The sequence below is a fragment of the Petaurus breviceps genome, unplaced genomic scaffold (assembly GCF_028583685.1).
Source record: "Petaurus breviceps papuanus isolate PSGF00001 unplaced genomic scaffold, PetGlider_PUasm1.0 446, whole genome shotgun sequence".
Taxonomy (NCBI): domain Eukaryota; kingdom Metazoa; phylum Chordata; class Mammalia; order Diprotodontia; family Petauridae; genus Petaurus; species Petaurus breviceps.
The window spans coordinates 2230984-2252856 of NW_027186338.1; the positions used below are offsets into that span (position 1 = coordinate 2230984).

At 44.5% G+C, this 21873-nt stretch overlaps 1 protein-coding gene across 3 annotated transcripts in view; it reads right to left on the reverse strand.

Moving 5' to 3' along the window:
* Window positions 1–14730, reverse strand: part of SMYD1 (SET and MYND domain containing 1) — a 37898-nt gene extending 23168 nt beyond the window's left edge. Inside the window, exon 1 of one of the 3 annotated variants that reach the window (XM_069101042.1) lies at window positions 14441–14730. In XM_069101042.1, coding sequence (XP_068957143.1) covers window positions 14441–14577 — 137 coding nt within the window. In that variant the 5' untranslated portion in view covers window positions 14578–14730. The remainder of the gene's footprint in view (window positions 1–14440) is intronic. The other 2 variants (XM_069101041.1, XM_069101040.1) reach the window with 2 other exon arrangements.
* Between the last annotated feature and the right edge of the window lie 7143 nt (window positions 14731–21873).

The window sequence follows — 21873 nt, forward strand, 5'->3', positions numbered from 1 at the left end:
AGAGGGAGGAAGAGAGAAAGGGAAGAAGAGAGGGAGAAGAAGGGAGGAGAAAGAGAGAAATGGGGAGAGGGAGGGAAGAAGGAAGAGAGAGGAGAAAGGAAAAGAGGGAGAGAGAGAAGAGAGAGAAAGGGAGGATTAAAGACAGAGAGAAACAGAGAGAGAGAAAAAAGAAGAGAGAAAAGGAGGGAGAAAGAAAGGGACAGAGAAGGACAAACAAAGGGAAAGAGACAGAGACATAATAATCAGAAAGAAAGAACAGGATCAGCAAACACAGAATGCAGGGACTAGCAGAAGTAGTTTGCATTTTATCAGTAATATAGTAAGACAATAAATTCTTGTTAACTTGATCGATCCTTGTAGGTAGAATTGAAGAGTATAAGACAGTGCTTCTTTTCCTTGAGATCTAGAACTCAACTTCCTAATTTCCCAACAAGATCATTTCTCCTTGAGAACAGGAACTGTGGCTCATACTTATTTTCTGTCTCCTAGATATGTCTCTCTCTCTCTCTCTCTCTCTCTCTCTCACACACACACACACACACACACACACACACAAATCTAGAGCAGTTGTATGTATTCAATGTTCAATAAATTTGGGGGGGGTGTTGGTAAATTGGGAATGATTTTGAAGAACTCAAGATTTTTTTTTAACAGAATCTATATCAAGAAATGTAATGGATTTCAGAGGTCACAGAGTCAATTTTACAGATGAGGAAACTGAGTCCCAGAGTAGTGACCTGCCCAAGGTCACAGGTGGGAAATGGCATCCTAGAAGTCTTTCCACTATGTCACAGTCTCCCAACTATAAAATAGAGGTTAGCTGTCACACTTAAGTGGCTTCACATGTTGGATGTTTCTGGTAACAGCTGGTGGCTGGACACAAGGGGAAATCAGCAGGTGGCAAGAAAAATGAGCCAGCTAGCTAAAGATAGAAATAGATTCAGATGGATTTAGGGAAATTCCTTAGTGATTACCTCATAATAGGTTAATATATATATAATATATCTTATTACTCAGGACACTATATGATATATAATAGGGCTCTATCTCTAACCTTTACAAAATTGGAGAGAGTAACCACCATGCTTCAGTAGAAATACCTTGCTTAGACAGATATCCATTAGGAAGATAATATGCCAATGTATATGGCAGAGTGAAATGGACACTGGATGTCAGGTTAGTTAGAAGGAAGGTTAGAACTCAAAGATCTGGGTTCAAATCCTAACTCCGCTATTTAACACCTAGGTGACCTTGGGCAAATAATTTTACCTTATTCAGTTGCATCATCTAAGAAATGAAGGGCTTGGACCCTCTGAATCCAATGAACCATCTACTCTGTCTGGCCAAGACCTTTTCCTCTGGCTGAGTGGAGCATAGATTGACCCTAGAGTCAAAGACCCTACATTCCAATCTCACATCTCTTACCACCTGCATGACCTTGGGAGAGTAACAACCTCTCTCAGCCTGTTTCCTCATCTGTCAAATGGAGAAGCTGACTAGTTACCCTGGATCACCTCTTAAGTTCTTTCTAAATCTAGATTTAGGGTTCTACACGTTTCACCCATTCATTCAACTAGCATTTTCAGCACTGGGGCCAGAACAGTCCTCATATCTCTTAGGACCAAGATAAGACATGGTGCTGTAACAGACAGAAAGTTGGTTTTTAGAGTCAGAGGCCATTAGGTTCAAACCCTGGTTCTGATCTTTCCTACCTGTGCAATCTCAGATAAGTCAGTTCTCTGGCCTCAATGTCCTCATCTGTAAGGATTGGACTCTATGACCTCGGAGGTTTCTTCCAACTCTTAATCTCTGGTCCTTCGCTCTATAAGCGAAAGGCACAAAAAGAATTGGACATTTGGACAATGAATATTAATGACTAACTATGTACCAAAGACTCAGCAAGATGCTAATACAGGTGGCAACATCCACAGTTTGATGAAAAGAGGACTGACTGACTTTGAAGTCCAAGGACCTGGAATCAAATTTAGATTTTGCCATAATACCATCTGAAGACCTCTTTTATATACCTTTTATAATTTTATAATTATAAAATTTTATAATATATATATAAATTGTATAATATATATAAAAATTTATAATTATAAATTTTATAATACCTTTTAGCTCTCTGGGTCTCAGTTTCCTCACTGTAAAAATGAGAGGGTCGGGCTAAATAAATTACCTTTATGCACTAAATCTATATTCCTGAGATACAAAGACAAAAACCAAATGGTTCTCACCTTCAAGAAGCTTATGTTCTTTTAAAGGGGAGACAGAGAATGGAAAATGGAATAGAAGAATGATATGAACAGAAATAAATGGAAAATACATGCAAGTCAGACACAAAGCAATTTGGGGAGGGGTCTAGAGGAGAGTGCAAGCTACTGGCGATGGGGGGGGACACTCAAGTATTTCAGTCCTACTGTGTGCTCTATTCCAGAAAGTGACTTGGTTCAGCGTTTGCATGGAATGGCAAAGCACCTGAAAGAAGGGCCAGGACCCCCTGGGAGGCAGGAGTGATCACAGTCTGCTTTTTTACCAACACTTCCCTCCCTCCCTTCCTAACCTATTGGGAGCATTGTATGCATGCACCCTGGACTGCTCCATTTAAATCCTGGTTACGGCTCCCAGGTGTACCAGAAATGAAATATCCTCTGAAAATACCTTCATCTTCAAGATGGAGGAAATCAGAGGACATCAACACTGTTGGCTTTTTTCCCTGTTGTTGCTTTCTGGTAAAGGGACCCCCCTCCCATCGCCACACTTTCCCAGCCCCCACAGAAGGCTTGCTTTTTTCCATTTTTATTGTTTTTATCTCTCTGGTAGATGTTTCTTCCCTTACAAGGAGTGAAGCATCAAACTGCATCTCCCTGCCCTCTTAACGCTGACAGCTGATGGAAAACAGTGTAAGCCTCCAGGCCAGCTGCCCCCAACTCCCCTGTCACATAAACCAAAGACTGGGTGGATGCACTGGGATTACTGCTGGGTTGGCTCCCGAGAGCTGACATTGGCAATAGATTGTCTTTCTCCAGCCCCTGCTTCTGGTGCTGAGAAGCCGGGTCGCATGCTGGAGGTCTCCCCCTTGCTCTGCGGTGCGGGTCCATTAGGTCCAGTGCAGCCTAGAGCGGTGGGTGCTGCCAAGGCAGAACGCAAGGCTGAAGCAAAGGCATCTACTGCTGATAGCTGGCAACCCTTCCTTTTGTTGACCAATTTTAGAGACCAAGGATGAGCAAGCATTTGTTAACCACACACCTCACTGGAGGCACTGTGCTAAGCACTCAGGCTTCCAAGAAAGGTCAAAACATGGTCCCTGCCATCAGGAAGCTCACACTGCGTAGGAAGAAAAGAGATGCCCTCTGGAGCAGAAGTCCAGGTAGTGGGCCTCAACCAGAAACATCAGAATGCTCCCTCTTTGATATGGTTTGATAGGTCTAATGTCACTGAAGTTTTCTGCCCACACTCAAAGCCTGTCTAGATGAATGGGACATTCTAAGCCTTGCGTTTGGTTGACATACCCTTTAATAACCCAGGTTTATCTCTACACTATGATGAGGAAGGAAGGAAGGAAGGAAGGAAGGAAGGAAGGAAGGAAGGAAGGGGAGAAGAAGGAGGGGAGGGAGGGGAGAAGAAGGAAGGGAGGGAGGGAAGAAGAAAGAACCTACTTTGTGCTAACACCTCTGGGTCTCAGTTTCCTCAACTGTAAAATGAGGGGGCTGAACGAGATGACCTCTGAGGTTCCATCAAGTTTTAACTCCATGTATGATCCTAAGTCCTGCTTCTGGTACCTCCTGGTTGGACGATCCTGGTCAAATCAGTTAATATAGTAGAATGGAAACTCCCCAAGGGCCAAGCCTGTTTCACTTTTTAATTTGCACACCCAGTTCCTGGCACAGTGTTAGCGTTCAGCCACCACTACCACCAAGATACTTGAGAGGTGCTTAATAAATGATTATTGACTGACTTTGTCTCTCTGTACCCCCAGGCTAAGACTATAAATCCTGAAGCAGATGTCAGTCTTCATCAATCAGAGGAGCTCACGCACCAGGAGTGCCTCAGATGAAATTACATGCTTGTTTCTACCACCCAAAATTTTAAAATTTGCTTCCCACTGTAAGCATAGCTCTGTACCAGGCAGGCATAGTGGGGTTCAGTAAAAAGAGCCTGGATTTAGAATCTGAGGAGCTGGATCCAAAGTTGACCACTGTATCTTGCTACCTGTGCGACCTTCCCCTCTTTCTGGCTCAAAATGGGGAAAATTAGACTCGACACGATTCAAATCAGCAATCTTTCCTTGAGTGTTGGTCAGATATCAGACACTAGGCTAGGCTCTAGGGATACAAAAACAAATAGGAAACAATCCCTGTCCTCAAGAAGCTTATTTTCTAAGCAGGTGAGCCCAAAGTTCCCACCCAGCTCTGACTCTCTGCTCTGACCCTATGGTGCCATCCTGGATCAGACCAATGAGCCATTCAAAGCAGACTCATCTCCATCCCATTCTTTCTGTTGAGTTCTCAGTTAGGAGAAAGGACAGGTATGACACCATGACACCAACCCTGGATGTTTGGGGTTTAAGCAAAAGAGCCCTAATATCCTTTTAGTCTCCTATCATGGACCTTCACCCAGGACTTTCTCTGAACCCATTTCTATTTGCATCCAGATGGGTCATTTATAGCTCATAGATCCTTTTCTCCCCTCTTGGCCATGAGCCAACTGTGACTACAAAACCGTCCAATCTACACCCAGTGACTGATCTCCACATGCACAGCCATGAATATTTCAGGCTGAGAGCTTGGCAGCCTCCAGCTCAAAGACTCGCTTGATTTCCAGTAGGCCTGGCAGACCCTTACTTCTACATTCAGTCAGCCAGCCTAGTGGTGCTAATATGCCCTGAAATGCATTATACCCATAACTCAAGAAGGCATATGTTTCCCTGGACCCAATCAATCTCTTAGGAACTGGCCAAGTTTCCATTTAGAAGAAAAGGGGGGCAGGAGGTTAAGAACAGGAACGCAGGGAATTCATTGGCCTTGCTGTTCCTTGTCCTTATATCTGATCAGTTTGGCTTACCCAGAAAGTGATTTTATCACTTATGTTATAAGCATCATTTGCTTTTTTTGCCAATGACATTTGCATCCATCCATTTGTATATTATCTGAGATCACTCGTTGACAAGAAACAGTCTTAGCTCACAAAGAAACCTCATTTATTATTGTTTCTGGGATTGCTTCCAAAGCTATTTCCCCTCTATCATAACTACCGTCAATCAGCAAGGATTTATTAGTTGTTTCCTAGATGCCAGCCATGGCACTAAGCAGTCTGGAGTGCCAAGAAAAGCAAAAAAAACCATAGTTTTTAGAAACTGCCACTCTATCCCAATGGGGATACAACATGTAGATAAGTAGGCGTGGAGAGGAGGCATACAGAGGGGACGGGTGGCAATCTGAGAGGGAGGGGGAGGGGGCAGTACCCGGAGGTGCCAAGAAAGAAACATTTGAGCTGAGTCTTGAAGACACCAGAGAAACTAAGAGGCAAAGATGAGGAGGGAGGGCATCCCAAGGAGGGTGAAGGTCCAGAAATGGGAGATGGAGTGTCACATGGAAATTTTATAGGTAGATGTGCACACATGTGCATATAATGCACAATGTAAATATGCATATATGCATGTAAATATCTAGATACATTTGTTTAATAGCATTAAGTAATTATGCTATATAATAATATACATTATTATATATTATATTAATCTTATATATTGTTATATAATATGATAACATCCCAAAATAAATTTATCTATAAACATACTCTATATTTACATGCATGCATATTTAAATAATATAAATGTAGATATAACACATACATAGATGCCCGTACATGTATATATAATTATATGTAAATTGTGTGTGTGTTTGAACTGGCCAGACGTAAAGGAAGAAATACAAGCCACAAATCACCCACGTATCCAGTGACCACTCAACATGTCTGACATTTCCTAAAGTAATGAAAGATTTCATAGGATCATAGCTTTAAATCAAGAAGGAACCCTAGAAGTCATCCAATTCCTCCTTGCCTTTCATTTTACAGAGGAGGAAACAGGCTCAGACATGACCATGTGTCACACAGCCATGAGCATACAAGGCAGGATTTGAAATCAGGTCTTCTCAGCCCCAGATCTAGTGTTCTGTCCACTATATCACTGAGTCATCTCCAAAGAAGCTGAGATCCAAGAAATTTTAGTGAAGGTCACACAAATAGTTATCATCAGGGGTGGGATTTGAACCCAGATCCTCCGACTCTAGGGTCATCATTCTTTCCATTGTAATATGTTGCCTTCATAGTGACCCTATAAGGTAGGTATTACAGTTATTTTTATCTGACAGATGAGGAAACTGCAGCCAGGCTATGTGACTCACCCATGGTCACACCGCTAGAAAATGTTGGAGGTAGGATTTGAACCTGGATCTTTCTAACTCCAAGCCTTATCTCTTGTCATAGGTGTGTGCATGGGGTATGCCGGTATGTCCAGGCGCACCCTAATGTGTCAGCAGCCTCAGAGTGGTTGAGAGGCTCAGGATTCTGAGACTGCTTGGAGAGGACTAGAAAGGGAGAAAGGAAGACAATGGCCTTCCCAGTCTCTGATAACTCCCATTTGCTGTAGCCACTGCTGCCATTACTTCCTTTCTCCACTTATTTGCTTCCCCCAGAGGCTTAGGATCAGAGAAAGAAGCAGATATAGCCAGTGATGTTATGCCAGCTCCAAGAGCATGTCCCCTCTAAAACTTTTCTCAGGCTCCCTCCGTGGTGCTGCCCCTCCTTCTCCTAGGGGCTTCTGCTTGGAGGAACACAGTGCCTGTTGGGGTCACATGTCACATGGAATGTCTGTCCCCCTTCTTATCCTCCCCAGGAGATTCCTGGTCACTCCAGCCAGACATAGCTGAGTCAGACAAAAATGAACTCGGCACATTTTTCTTCTTCAACAACCTCGGCCATTCTCTTTTTTCAGCTTTGAGAAGGATGCTTGATGATCTAAGGAGAATCCACTGATGAGTCCAGAATGGGAAACCAGCTTGTTTTGGATGAGAGTCAGCTAAGCCCTCAGCTTTACTGGTTGGGTCTGGGTTCAAGCTGGCAAGGACAAAGTCACTTGGAAAATATGACTGGTTTTTCCAGTGCTGCATCTTAAGACTTCAAAACAGGGTAAGACACAGAGTAAAAGGGAAGGGGGCAAGGCTCTGAAGCAGTTGGTGGCATGTCCAGCTAGGAGTCAGCAGACTGTTTGGTGGCCTTGGGCAGCTTAAGACTTCCCAGCACCTTCTCTCTTCTGTAAAACAACAGGGTCAAACTAAACAGCCTTTAGGGTCCTGGAAAGTACTGAAATTCTAGTAATCAGGTTTTGGTTCAAGTTAAAATTCACATCAATTCAGCAGATTTGGGCTTCTTTGAACTCAGAGCTATGCTCTGTGTCTCCACAGAAAAGCATTAAAAGACAGTAACAGGGGGACAGGTAGGTGGCAAAGTGAATAGAGCACCAGCCCTGGAGTCAGGAGGACCTGAATTCAAATCTGGCCTCAGACACTTTACACTTACTAGTTGTGTGACCTTGGGCAAGTCACTTAACCCCAATTGCTCTGCCTTCCCCCTCCAAAAAAAAAAAAGACAGTAATGGACAGAGCTGTAACTAAGGAGGGGCCAACAGAGCTTTGTCACTGGGTACTGAAGTCAAGGGGCACCAAATCCAGAAGTCATGGACCACATTCAAGTTGTTATTTAACAACATAGAAACAATAAAGTTTTGCTGAGTGAGATATTCTTTTTAGGTGGATGTGGGTCTAGATCTATATTTTCACTAAGTACAAGAAAGCTCCTGATATGGAAACTCCCTTTATCAATATGGACTAGAAATTTGACTGTAAGTTATAGTCTTAGGGAGAATACTTGCCCAGAGTTATCACTAACATGTCTTAGGGAAAGAATTCTAACATAAGTCTTTCTGAAAGCTTGGTACTCAGTGCAATATACTAGGCTGCCTATCAGTTGGCAAGAATAATCAACTAGTTAAAATAGAAAGCTACAGGAGGGTCACTGGGGTGAGCTCCTCCCCTGCCGCATTGTCCCCACCACCACTGCCTGTTACCCTCACAGCTGGTCCGTCCCAGAGGCCATCCCCCACCAAGGAGCATTTTTCGCACTTTGGTCATTGCACTAGGTTAAAAAAAAACCTTCTACTTATAGCTCCCACATCAGGACTTGGTCAACATAGAGGATATGTTCCCTTTACTTTGTCTGGATAAAAATAACTAGCCTGTATATGGTACCTACTATGCACCAGACCTTGTGCTAAGAGCTGTACAGACAGCAACTCATTTGGTCCTCTGACCTGGGAGGAATGTGCTATGATTATCCCCACATTTGACAGCTGAGGAGACTGAGGCTAAGAGACAGAAGTTAAGTGACTTGTCCAATGTCACACAGCTAGTAAGTATCGAGAGTCCAGATCTGAACTCCTGTCTCCCTGACTCCAAGCCCAGTGCACTCGCCACGGCACCACCATCTGTCTGTCTTGAAACAGGATATAGCCTTATCCCGACTTGGACGCCAACACCTCAGGGGTCCAGGAACCAGCTGCCCTTCCTCTGTGATCTGGAAGTCCCCTGCAGCACCTACAGTGGCATCTGGCTCAGCTTGTGATCTCAGCCTATTCAGGTCTGTGTGTATGTCTCTGGGTGGATTTCCAAAAGCAATTTTCCCATGACTTGGGTCTAGCCTATTCCTTCCAAAAAGCGTCCTAGGCTCCAAGATCCAGGCAGGAAGGAGCTCAGGAGGATCACCCATCTAGTTCACCCTTTCCTCATTTTACAGACAGGCTAAAGGACACCAAGGTTTCCCAGTGAGCAGGAGGCAGGACAGGATAATATGTACAGAAAACACAAAACACTTCAGGCGTTTTCTGCAAAATGCTTTACAAACATAAGTTTACTTGATCCTCACAACTCTGGGAGGCAGAAGCTATCAGGATCTACATTTTACAGCTGAGGAAATTGAGATAGATAGCAGGGAAGTGACTTGCCCAGAAACACACAGCTAAAAAGTATCTGAGACAGCATTTGAACTCAGGTCTTCTTGACTCAGGGCAACTAGGTGGCACAGTGAATAGAGCACCAGCCCTGGAGTCAGGAGGACCTGAGTTCAAATCCAGCCTCAGACACTTAACACTCGCCATGTGACCTTGGGCAAGTCACTTAACCCCAATTGCCCTGCCCCTCCATAAAGCAAAAAAAGAAAGACTTTGGACAGCTCGGTGCTGCACTGCCTAGAGCTCAGGGCCTGGATTCAGGAGGACCTGAGTTCAAATGCTGCCTCAGACACTTACTAGGTGTGTGACCTGGACAACTCACTTTACCCTGTTTGCCTCAGTTTCCTCACCTGTAAAATAAACTGGAAAAGGAAATGGCCAACCACTCCAAGCCCAAATTGGGTCACCTGAGTCAGACATGACTGAACAACAACTTCTTGACTGTGCCCCCAGCTACCTAATGTGAAACCAGGTGCTCTGACTATAAATCCAGAACTATTTCCATGACCTTTAAAAATAAGGTCGGGTGGTAAGGTAATATGCAGTTAGGATTCAAGATAAGAGGCACTCAATAAACACTTCCAAATGAATGAATGAACATCCTCTAGGGTAGTTTTGAGTGACGTTAGGCATTAAATAAAAAATGAAAATCTTCCTTATGTAATCATCATCTTCATCATCATTCATTCTTGGCACGAGCATTTATGAAGCACCTGTTCTATGAGCTTCTCACGAGCAGGGGCTGTTTCGTTCTTTGCCCTCTATCGCCAGCACCTAACACAATGCCTAGCACATAGTAGGTGCTTTCAGAATATTTGCTGAATGATTTCTTGTGAATAGAGATGCAGCATGGAGCATCTATAGTAGGCTGTCCTCAGTGTCACCAAAGCAAGTAGCTTCACCTTTACCTGCCTCAGTTTCCTCAGCTGTGAAACATAGATAGTACTACCCCCCAGGGTTATTGTGAGGATCGAATGAGACCATTTTTTGCGAAGATCCCAGTATCCCTAGACAAATCTCTAAACCTTATGGTACAGGTAATCTGTATCAATGAAGGGAGTTGCCAAACTGAGAATTCCCCACACAGGACCAGAGGAGCCTAGCCCACCCTCATAATGGGTAAAGGCACCATCCTGGGACCTGGTGATAAAAAGACAAAAATGAAACATTCCCTGCCCTCAAAAAGCTTTCATAGGGATGTGCTTACAGGCTTCCTAACCTTTGTCCAGGGTCTTCATTCTCTTATGTAAACTGCAATCTTATCCAACTAACATCAACGAGATCTTAGCCTGCCAAAGGATCACACTACACTGGGATCCTCAATGTCTTTCTACCAAAAATCTACTGAATGGGCCAACAAAGAAGCGATTTTCCATTGGTGGGGTTTTCAGCCTCCCACTCACTCAGGTTTCATCAATGGGAAAGATCCCATCACATGCTCCTCTCAGCTGCCAAAGGGACTTCCTTAACAAAATAGTCACGGCTCAGTGAGCTCTGCTGCTTCCCTATGCCCTCCAGAACCAAACTGAAAGGCCTGTTTGGCCTTTCTGGACCCTTCCTGCCACCCCAGCCTTAGAACGCCCCTCATTCTATTTCCCAGCTTTACCTTGGCCTTAGTGCTGCGCATACAGGATGCTGTACCTCCCTAGCCCATACCTTTGTCCCACTTGTCTTCATGCCTACAGTGCCCTCCTTCTTCACAGCCACCTGCTGCCTTCCCTGGCTTCCCTTAACACTCGGCTCAAATCCTTTCTCTGCAAGAGGTGGCTCCACTTCCTCAGCTGCTGATGCTTTCTCTCTGAAATTACTTTTCATCTACTTTTTTCTTTTCCTTTCTTCCTTTCTGTTTTCCTTCATTTTCTTCTTCCTTCCTTCCTTTCTTTTCTTCCCTTCCTTTTCTCTCTCTCTATATGCATAGAGGAAATATCTACATGTAATATATGTGGTATAGATGGAAGATGATCTCAGAGGGTCTAGATTACAGCATGTGCATGTATAACATAGATCATATATGTGTGTGTACACACACACACACAAGCATAATCGTTTGGATGTAGTCTCCCCAATTTGAATGTGAGCTTGCTGAGGGTAGGAGAAATGTTTTTGCCTTTCTTCACACCCCGGCAGTCAGTACAGTGTCTAACAAGGGTTTGTCCACTGACTTGGATGCGGATTATTAGGAGGGGCTGCTTTATAGGGTGACTAAGAAAATCAAACTTTTATAGGGTAGTTTGACTCATCTCTCCCAGGTTCCTCTCACTCCCTCAGATTCCAGGGGATTAGTTAGGCTTTCGGATGTCACCTGCTAGGGAATCATCAAAGGCTTGGAATCTGATCAGGGACCACTACGTCCAAACCTTCCTTTTATGTTAAGTCCCTGGGGCCCATCAGACACCACCACTGCCTTCAGCTGAGGAATGAAGGGAAGGCTCAGATGGCATCCAAGTTAGTTAACCTCTCAGTGTCTACACTGAAGTCTCTATGGACTTGAGTTAGCCATCTGCATTGACAGGAGGGAGTTTCTGTATGCACCAGTATGACGCACCCATGAAATAACAAATCTGGACCCCCAAAAGGCTAATCTAATCCTTAGGCCCACTTTAGTGTGGTGGAGAGAGTGCTGGTTTAGCCACCAGAGGGTTTGGGTCTGTCTTGGTGCGGAACACCGTCCTCAGCCTAGACCTCTCTCCTTGGGTCCTGCTTGTGAGGGTGAAGATCTGGGGGTCGTGGGATCATAGATCAAGGACAGGAAGGACGCTCAGGCATCATCTGATCCCAGGCCCTTCACTTTCCAGATGAGGAGACTGAATGAAGCCCAGGTGGCCAAAGTCACTCGCTCACAGTCACCCAGGTTGTAAGTTTTCAGAGGAGTCAGAATTTGAATCCAGGTTCTTTGACTGTAAATCCAGCCCTCTAAAAGACTCCATGGAAACACCTGGCCCCATCCTAGAGCGTTCCTCAAGCTCATGAGGCAACCAGATGAGAACGCTAATGACATCTGCTTCACTTCCTCCAGAAGAAATCCCTTGAGGGGCAAGGAAGCTGCGCTACTTTTTACTTGTATTCTTAGTCCCTGGGAATGATAAATACTTGTGACTGACTGACTGACTGACTGACGACTGACTGACTGACGACTGACTGACTGACGACTGACTGACGACTGACTGACTGACTGACGACTGACTGACTGACTGACCTTGGATTCAGCCTCTCTGAACCTCAGCGTTCTCTCCCACGCCTGCTGGGAGGACCAAATGAGATCATGCATCTATGTCCGTAGCACTCTAAGCCTGACCTACGATGAGTGGGAAGGATTAGAATCGGTTATAATTGAACATTATAATCCTCAGATGTTCTCACTGGCATTGCTGCAGCCCTTTAATGTTTAAAGATTAGCCCACACTGCATGATCTCCCTAGATCCCCACAATGCTTTCAATAGCATTGGCCCCATTTTAGAGATGAGAACACTGAGAGAGGCTAAGAGATTTGTCCAGAGTCGCTCAGTTATGAGAGTAGAAAATGAGTAACGGGTCCTGAATGCAAATCCAGCACCTTCTCCTTCAGGCAGCTAGGTTGTACACTGCATAGAAGACTGGATCTGGGAGTCAAGAAAGCCTGAGTTCAAATCCTGCTTCAGATCATTCCTGCTCAGGATGCTGGGCAAGGCATTTAATCTCTGCGCCACAATTTCCTCATCTGTAAAATGAGGATAATAATAACACCTACTCTCTGAAGGACTAGGGCAGCGAGGAGGTGCCATAGTGCATGGAGCTCTGGGCTTTAAATTAGGAAGACATCCTCCTGAGATCAAATCTGACCTCAGACACTTCCTAGCTATGTGACCCTGGGCAAGTCACGTAACCCTGCTTGCCTCAGTTTCCTCATCTGTAAAATTAGCTGGGGAAGGAAATGGCAGTATCTCTGCCAAGAAAACTCCAAATGGGTCACAAGGAGTCAGACATGACTGAAAAAATGACTGAACAACAATATAATGTGATAATATTTGTAAAGCTCTTTAAAAACCCTAAAGTTCTACATAAATGGTAGCAATTGTTATTATTATATCACACTGGCTCTAACATCTATTTAGAAATCTGTTTAATAGTAAAAGCTTAGCCTTCAGACCTATCCCTACATGCCCCGCCTCAGAAACTGTCTTGCCCAAAGCTTTCATTTTATAGATGCTAAAACTAAGAATCAGGGAATTTCACCGACTTGCCCCCTATTGCATGTGGATTGTGTGAGAAGGGGGATCTGAACCCAGGTCTTCTGATTCCAAAGCCAGCACACTGCCCACTGAACCATACCACTCCCTATCTAGGAGAACCCTGGCATAGGTGGACGTGAGACCAGGAATGGCTCATTTCAAATCCCACCTCCAACATTTACTAGCTGCATGACCTTGGGCAAGTGGCTTGACCTCCCCAGGCTTCAGGAAATTTAGGGACAAAATCACAGTTCATTGATGTAAAGTCCAATATGTTGTTATACGTTCTCTTAGGCCAGAAAGTTTTTTTTAAGTCTTCCATTCCCCCTTTACAGTCACACCCCCCTTTTCCCTCCCCTTCCCTCCCCTTCAGAGTCACCACAACCACAGAGAACACACTGGCCCCAAAGAGAATCTTTGAGGTATATGTTGTCCAGTCCTCTGGTGTCACAGAACAAAATCACCTGGGACTTTTGTTCCTCTTCCACAGGCTTTTCTTACAGGACAGCAGGCATGGACGGGCATCTCAGAACACAAAAATGATCCTAACAGCACACCCCAGAAGGTCAGGGGGCGTATGGCAGAGTGCACCAAGGACAAGGCCAAGAACACCTGGTGCTGGCCCCAAATAGTCCCAACTAGCGCTAGGGCTTTGGGTAAGTCACTTGACTTATGCCTTGGTAATGAGGGGATAGACAGGATGGTCCCTAAGACCCCTTCTAACTCGGATAATTTATGAATATGTCAGAGAATACTCAATTATTGGAATTTGGTATAGAAGGGCAAGAACTAGATTTGGAGTCGTCAAAGGACCTGGGTTCAAATCTCAGCACTGGACCTACCATGGAACCTTGGGCAAATCACAACCTCTCTGGGCTCTCCATTTTCTTATCCATAACATGTGAAGATTGGTTGTAAATGAGATGTTTGCCAACCTTAAAATGCCATAGTTATTATTACTGCTATTATTTTTATTATGATGACCTCTAGTGTTCCAGCTCTGAATCCCATGACTTCTCATGATTCTAGCTTTTGGTCCTTCATGGGGTATCAGAGTCTGGCCTCATTCATCTCATTCATTAAGCCCAAGACCCCCGGACCCCGAATTTCCCACCCTAATCTCACCACACACATACATTAAAAAAAAAAACCTGCACCTACCTGTCAAAGACTACTGCAGAATAAGCCCGCTCGGCAAAGACCACATCGGCCGCCCAGAGCTCTTTGGTGGTCTTAAGGCCCCGGCCTTTGCCTTCTGAAATGAACACTTCGACTTTCTCCATGCTTCCTATTGTCATTGCAGAAACCTCCCTGGCCCAGCACGGCAGTTCTTAGCTGCTGCTATTTCAACACCTTCGGCATCCCAAAGACCAAGACCATAAATGGTCTCGCCACCGCCCCTTCCCTACACGGCCTTCCTCCCACCCACCTCCCCCACTCACCTCCTCCCCTTCTGCCTGCTATAGCACTGTCCACAGGGTTTGGGGTAGGGTGGGCAGTAGTAGTAGGGCAGAGGGGAGGAAGGGAGACTGCTCCCACCCATTCGCCCACCCCCCCAGCTATCAGGACCAGTCAAAGCTGAAAAAACAAGGACTGAGGACCGGCTCTATTCGCCACTTGGACCTGAAAACATTTAGTGTGTGCTTTCCCAAGCTGTGTGTACATGTTTAGAAAACACAGACCCTAATTCATGTTCCTGCTTCGTGAAAGAGTGGGGAGTGCTGGTTCACCGGGATATTTTTAGCTGCCAGATGCTTCTGTCTATCAGGAGGCAACAGCTGAAACAGTGGTCAGAGGAAAAGTGGTATTTTCTGGGGCCCCTTCTAGTACCATGATCAGGAGGGATCAAGGGGTCTGAGTTAGGGGGCAGGGGGCAGCAGCTGCTGACAAGGACACCAGCCTCTCTCCCCTACTGGGGCTGTGGGAGCCAGTGAAGACAGTGCTGGAACTGGAGTCAGAGAAGCTAGACCCAAATCCCAGCTTTGTCCTCTATGACCCATTCAACTTTGGCCAATTCACTTAACTTTCCTGAGAGTATAAATGGTCATAACATCATAGTTCTAGAAATGGAAGGGACCGCAAAGGGCATGTCCTCCAGTCTCCCAATGGGTCCTTTCATTTTATAGATAAGGGAAGTAAAACGACTTTGCCTGAGGTCACAGAGACAGGATCTGAATGCAGGTCCCTAGACTCCAGTTCTGGCATTCTTCCCTTGGGTACAGCTTCCTCATCTGTAAAATGAAAGGGGCTGGACAAGATGCCTCCATGGTCCTTGATGGTTCTATACTCAATCGTCTAGGACCACGTGTGTGTATGCGTGTGTGTGTGTGTGTGTGTGTGCGTGTAGCACTGGGGGGTCTTGAACTGTAATTTCATCAGTGTAGAAAACTCTTAATAGGAAAACTCTGTCTGCCAAGATTAGCAGCTTAGAATCTTAGAGAGTTGCCTAGGTCGCTGAAAACTTTAGTGATCTGCCCAAGCTAGAACGTGTCAAAGTTGAACCCAGATCTTCCTAACTGTACAGGATCATGGATCATAAATCTAGGGCCATCAGGGGCCATTAGAGGCCAACAAGCCGATCCCCTAATTTTACAGGTAAGGAAACTTAGGCACAGAAAAGTGAAGAGGCATTCCTTAGGTCATCCAGCTAGCAAGCAGCAGAACTAGGATTCCAGTCATGCCATATTTTCCATAGTACCACACGGCCGACCCTCCATCTGACATCCCATGCTGCCTCCCACTTCTGAAATTGAAATGGAACACTCTTACCTATCAGAAATTTACCTGTACACTTTTAGTACATAGCTATGGCATCTCAAAGACCTCACCATCCTACCTTGAGAAAGAGTGACTTAAGGGACTTACAGCATGATAGCAGCATCTATTATAGCTTGGAGGACATCGATGGAGGATCACGTTTGAAAAACAACAAAGAGGCCAGTACAGGCAGATTGTAGAATGTGTGGCAGGGGGAACATGTGAGAAGACTGGGGAGGAAGGAAGGGACCAGATTGTGAAGGGCTGTGAATGACAACAGAGGCTGTCATATTTGATCCTGGAGGTATAGGGAGCCACAGTTTACTGAGTAAGAGGGTGACATGGACAGACGTGGCAGCAGAGCAAAGGATGCATTGTAGTGGTGTGCCAAGAACAATAATACTAACCCATGAGAGTTAGGCTACTTTTGCCTTTAAAAACATTAAAACTACCCTCAAGACTCACAGGGTTTGGGAAACTAAAGACCAGTGGACCACCAGTGGGCAACTCAGAGGCAGGGGAACTTCATTCAGCTAAATAAATGGGGTATCCTGAATGCCTGTCCTTATTGAATAAGCTTCTTCTGCTTGTCTAACAAAATCTCATTGTTACTGGTTGAATGACCAATAGCTGTCTCGCTGCATTCCAATATTGGACTTAAACTACCAGGACAGTAGCCCAAGCCAGGCCCAGTCCAGAACAAATGGAAAGAAACTGAAGGCAGGAAAACCAATTAGAATGTTATTGATCTGGCAGTGAAGCCTTGTACCCTACTCTTTAGGCTTTGACAATCTAGGAAAATTAATATCCAACTGATCATATATTTATTATAATACAACTACTCTAAAGTCTGTCCATACTTGTCAACCTAATAGATTATTTATTTTACTATTTAGAATGCTTTACCTGAATGGGGGAATAAAGTCTTGGTGGATAAGAGAAGAAAAGGTGCTGACCTGATTGTAAGAAGGAGTTCCACCCTGCGATCTCCCTTCACAGATGAAATCGTGCATCTGGTTTAGAAACATCAATAAGCAATAAAGTGGCACCTTGTGTCCTCCACACCTCTCAGACAATTGTGTGGCTGTGACAGATTCTCCAATGGTCCTGTTTGTTTCCTTCTCCTCCTACAAGGACATCCTTAGTACATGTGAACTGTTCTCAAAACGATTTTATAAAGAGCAGAAAAAACAAGCATGGCGGTCAAAAGCAGTTGATGTCTTCCTGATAACCACACCTTGGGGACAGTGATATCTAGGATTTTTTGCATACTCTTCTCATCTTTGAGAGACCTTTATAAAAAAAATCAATTGTTGAGTGCCTTTTCCACTGGGACATTCTGAGGACATATTTCTTCTACCGTGTTTCCCTGATAATAAGACACTGTCTTATTATTTTTTTTGGACAGAAAAACACCAGAGGGCTTATTTTCAGGGGAGGGCTTATTTTAATGAACATTGACAGCAATTTTAATAAACAGGTAAATGTGAACAAAAAAATGTACCTTTATTCAATAAGCAAATCACTGGGGAAGAACAGGATGACGCGCTCACGCGGGGGGGGGGGGAGACGGTGCATACAGAGGGTACCGTAATGTAGCGTGTAGCGCAGGGGATCACCTTCACTACAGTAGCAATCTCAATAGGGCTTATTTTCGGGATAGGTCTTATTATCGGGGAAACACGGTATGTGCTTTTGGTCAGAAACATTTCCTCTTCCTTCCTTATGTGTCATTTCCACTTCCTATTATACTTTGTCACTGGGACATTCCAGATAAGTCCAAATAAAATGGTTCTACTGTTGGCAATGGTAAATGCACTGCTATAAAAATGCTAACAAATCTCTTCTGTTTTGCATCTATCCGTTGTCTTCCAAAAATTCTCAGGCTGATCTGATTGAGTTAGGTCTCCTATCAAGTTCTCTATAGGCTTGTTTCACCCTTTACTACCTTCTACTCTTTTGTGATTTAGACTTAGATCTTAGATTTAGCAAGCATTGATTAAGTGCCTATATGTTCCAGGTACTATGCAAAGTGCTTCACAAATATCTCATTTTCTCCTCATAAGCACCTTGGGGGGAAGGCGTTATTGTGACTTTCATTTTATAATTGAGGAAATGGAAGCAAACAGAGGTTAAGTGACTTGCCCAGGGTCATACAGCTAGTAAGTGTCTGAGGTAAGATCTGAACTCAGGTCTTCCTGACTCCAAGCCCAGGACTTAATACACTCTGCTGTCTTGACACCCTTATGAAGCAGTGCTATTCATAAGCAATGAGCTTTGTATACATGACCGCTTTTGGCCCTCACAATGGCCCAAGAGACAGGTGGAACACCAGAGAGTTTAAGCCACTTGTTATAGTCACCCAGTGAGTCAAGGCTTGAGTCAGCCCTCAAGCCTGGCTCTTCTGACTTCTTTCCATGACAGCCTCTCTGGGAGTAGCCTTTAAAAATACACTGGGGTCGAGTGAGGCCCCCAAAACAGACACAGACTCTTCCTCCCAGTAAGTGGGCCTCAGGATAAAAATAACACTGTAATAGCAGGCTTCCCTCTCCATGACTGATAATGCCAATCCAGGAGGGCCTGGAGACACTGCCTTGGCACCAGGCTGGAGGTAAACCCATCAGTCTGCCTGGTGCCAGACAGACATACAGGCACCATTTGCTAGTCTCCTGTTCTTTGTCTTTGTTTGGATGGCCCAGAACACAGCTACCTTGGAATAACTAGTTTTTGCCTTTTGAGGTATTTAAAGTCCTTTGGAGAATACAAAAGGGAGTGTTGGGCTATAGGTGTGCACATGGGTTTCAGAAGGAGGATGGTCTGCTACCAGTCTTTGACATAATGGATATACTAGATGGCTATAGGACTGTAGAGATCACCTTGGCCCAATCTCTTGATTTCTTAGCTAAAGAAGCTGAAGCACAGAGAGTTGGAGTGATTTGCCCTCAGATGCACTGGGGGAGATCCAAAAATCTAGAGTTGGCAATATCTTAAAGACCATCTGTTTCAACCCCTTCATTTTACAGATCAGGAAACTGAGGCCCAGGGAGAGGTATGTTAAGTGACTTGTCCAAGGTCATACACACACGTAGGATGAGTCCATGATAAGTCCTCTGAAGAAGACCGTTGCTATCAGAGAAGCTGAGAAAGCAACCAGTTCTCTCTTCCCTCTTACCTCACTCTATGCTTTCAGATGGAGATTTAAACTCAAACATTCATGTTTCCTCTTTCAACTGTTTTCTGTGGTTTCAACAGTATTTTAAGCTTAATTTCTTTAGCTAAAAGTTTATTCTCCATTGCCTTACAAATATGTCTTAAACTGTGATCAAAATGCATTAGGGGAGAAGACCGAGCTCTGGGGAGGTTTTATATCACAGAATTTGTACGCTGGGACTCTCCCATTCTGTGTTTTTGAAACCACTCAGGGACAGGCCAAGTCAATACCGATGTTTGATATTAGTGAAAATCTAATAAATCTTGTAATAAACAAAGAACTTTAAGGGTTTATTTTTATTTTTTGCCTCTAGAAACACAAATAACCAAGAGTTTATTATCTAAAATTTCAGTTCTCAAACCTCTGGGGTTGTCACCCTTATGCAGAGAAATGGGAGGAGAGGGGAGAGAGAGCATTGGGGGAAGAGGAGGAAGGACGTCACCTGCAGGAATGGAAGGGAGAAGGCAGTGGGAGGAAACCTCCCATTCCAAACCTGCCCTAATAGGTGAAAGCAGGCGTGATTTGTGAGAATTGTGATTCCTCTCCACTTCCCAAGGGAGAGCTCTTGACAATAAACCACCATCGCAATACCTAATGGTTGCAAACGTAGGAAATCTATGCCAGGGCTTCATCCCCTACCACCCAACCCCCACCTCCACAAAAGCAGTAGCTTAGAATTATCAGCAGTAGGTAAGGCCTGTCTCCACTGACTTAATTAATAATGTGCTGTGTTACAGGACAAGGCACTCAAAACCTTGTGAATCAAGGATTTGCTCACCCTAAGCACCACCCTCCTTTGCCCAGAAACATTTTATTCTTCTGTTTTTCTTTTCTTTTTATTTTTTAAGGTGCCCTAAAATCTATGTATGGACCAAAGACATGTGGTACATCTCAACTACTCAGTGTTGATGGAGCCACGTTGATCAGTGATGAGGACTGTCCATCCTGGAGAGACGGGCTGAACACTTCCAGTTTTCTCAACAGACCATCATCAATCAATGCTGAATCCACTGGCCTTATAGCTCAGGTTGAAGTTATTCCCTCTCTAGCCAAACTCCAATTGAAGAAGAGGTTTTGAATGCCATTGGGATCCCCCCATGTAGCAAAGCACCTGGTGCTGGTTCTATTCCAGCTGAGATTTACAAGTTGGGGGTGGGGTGTCTATTGCTCATACAAAGGTGATGGAAATCTTCTGGGTTATATGGAGAGAAGAGGTTATCTTCCAGGAGATCAAGGATGCCTCCATTGTCCATCTGTATATAAAGGAATGTCCTATGACGATCACAGTGTCATTGTTGTCAAGATTCTTTCCTGGGTTCTCTTTAATAGGCTAATCCCTCACCTGGAAGATGGTCATCTACCTGAGAGCCAGTGCAGCTTCAGAAAGGGCCAAGGAATGGTCAACATGGTGTTTGCTGCCTGACAAGTCCCAGTGAATTGCTAGGAGCAGAACAGAGGCTTTATGGATGTCCTCTTTAGGTCTGAGTCAAGGTGTTCCCAGGACAAAAGGGATCCCTTTGTAGGGGGTCCCTCGAATTCATCTGTGAGCAGAACCACAGAGTTGTTCTGATCCAAGAACTCCAGCCCAGACTGAGTCAAATCAGTTCTTGTCTGAGAAACTAGTTGTGAGATGCTCCTTGTATCTCCTCTTCACACGTGACATAAGACCCTCAGGACCCTCACAGGTCATTTCTAAACTTTGTAGCAAGTCAGCATCCAAGTACTGCATTTGGATAGATCTCCTGATTGCCTTGGTCCACCCCTAAAGCATTCTGGCATCTTGCCTTGGAGACGATAGATCCCAGATCTCATTTCAGGATTCATGGTTTGTGTACTGCCTTCCAGAATGGAAAGTTAACACTCCTTCAGGCAGGTGCTGGACCATGTGACGTCTAAGGCCCCTTTCAACTCTGAGATCCTATAATTCCTTCTTTGGACCAAGTAGATTCAGCTGCTAACACCAAAAACCATCATTTTATAAAGTTTTCCATCATTCACTGGTCTCTCTCTTCACCTGAGAACCATTTAAGCTCTGTTTTTTTCTGAATTACCCCCAGATAACTATAAGCTTCTTGAGGACAAAAGCTCATTGTTTCCTTTCCTAGTTCCCAGAATGACACCTTGTACATAGTGAGCATTGAATAAATGCTTCTCAGGTTGTATTGGATTTTGTGGGGATTATAATTGCCCAATCTGCAAGAAAAACCACTGAGGCAGGGCTCTGAGCCAATGACACTTTATTAAACCTCCATGATCCCCTCTAATGAAGTGAATCCCAGACCTGCTTCATGGTCTGAAATGTCCCCTTCTTCCAGAGACTTAATTTTTTTAAGGCTTACTACAAGATTTGACATTTGAACACTGTAGTTCTTGGACACTTTTATTGGTTCATAGACCTTACTTCATGGGTCAAAAATAATGCATCAGTCAAAAAATGGTATGCCAGCAGGGTGGAATCTCAGGTTGGGTGAAGCATGGGGCATTGCCACGGACTAAGTGGTCATAAGATGGTCACCTGCTCATGTTGGACAAGAAAGAGTGGTCTGGAGGTACTAAGATAAGTTGGGAGACTTTCCAAGTAACTGAGTCACCTCCACCATGTTGGTCTTGGTCACCATAAGGAAAA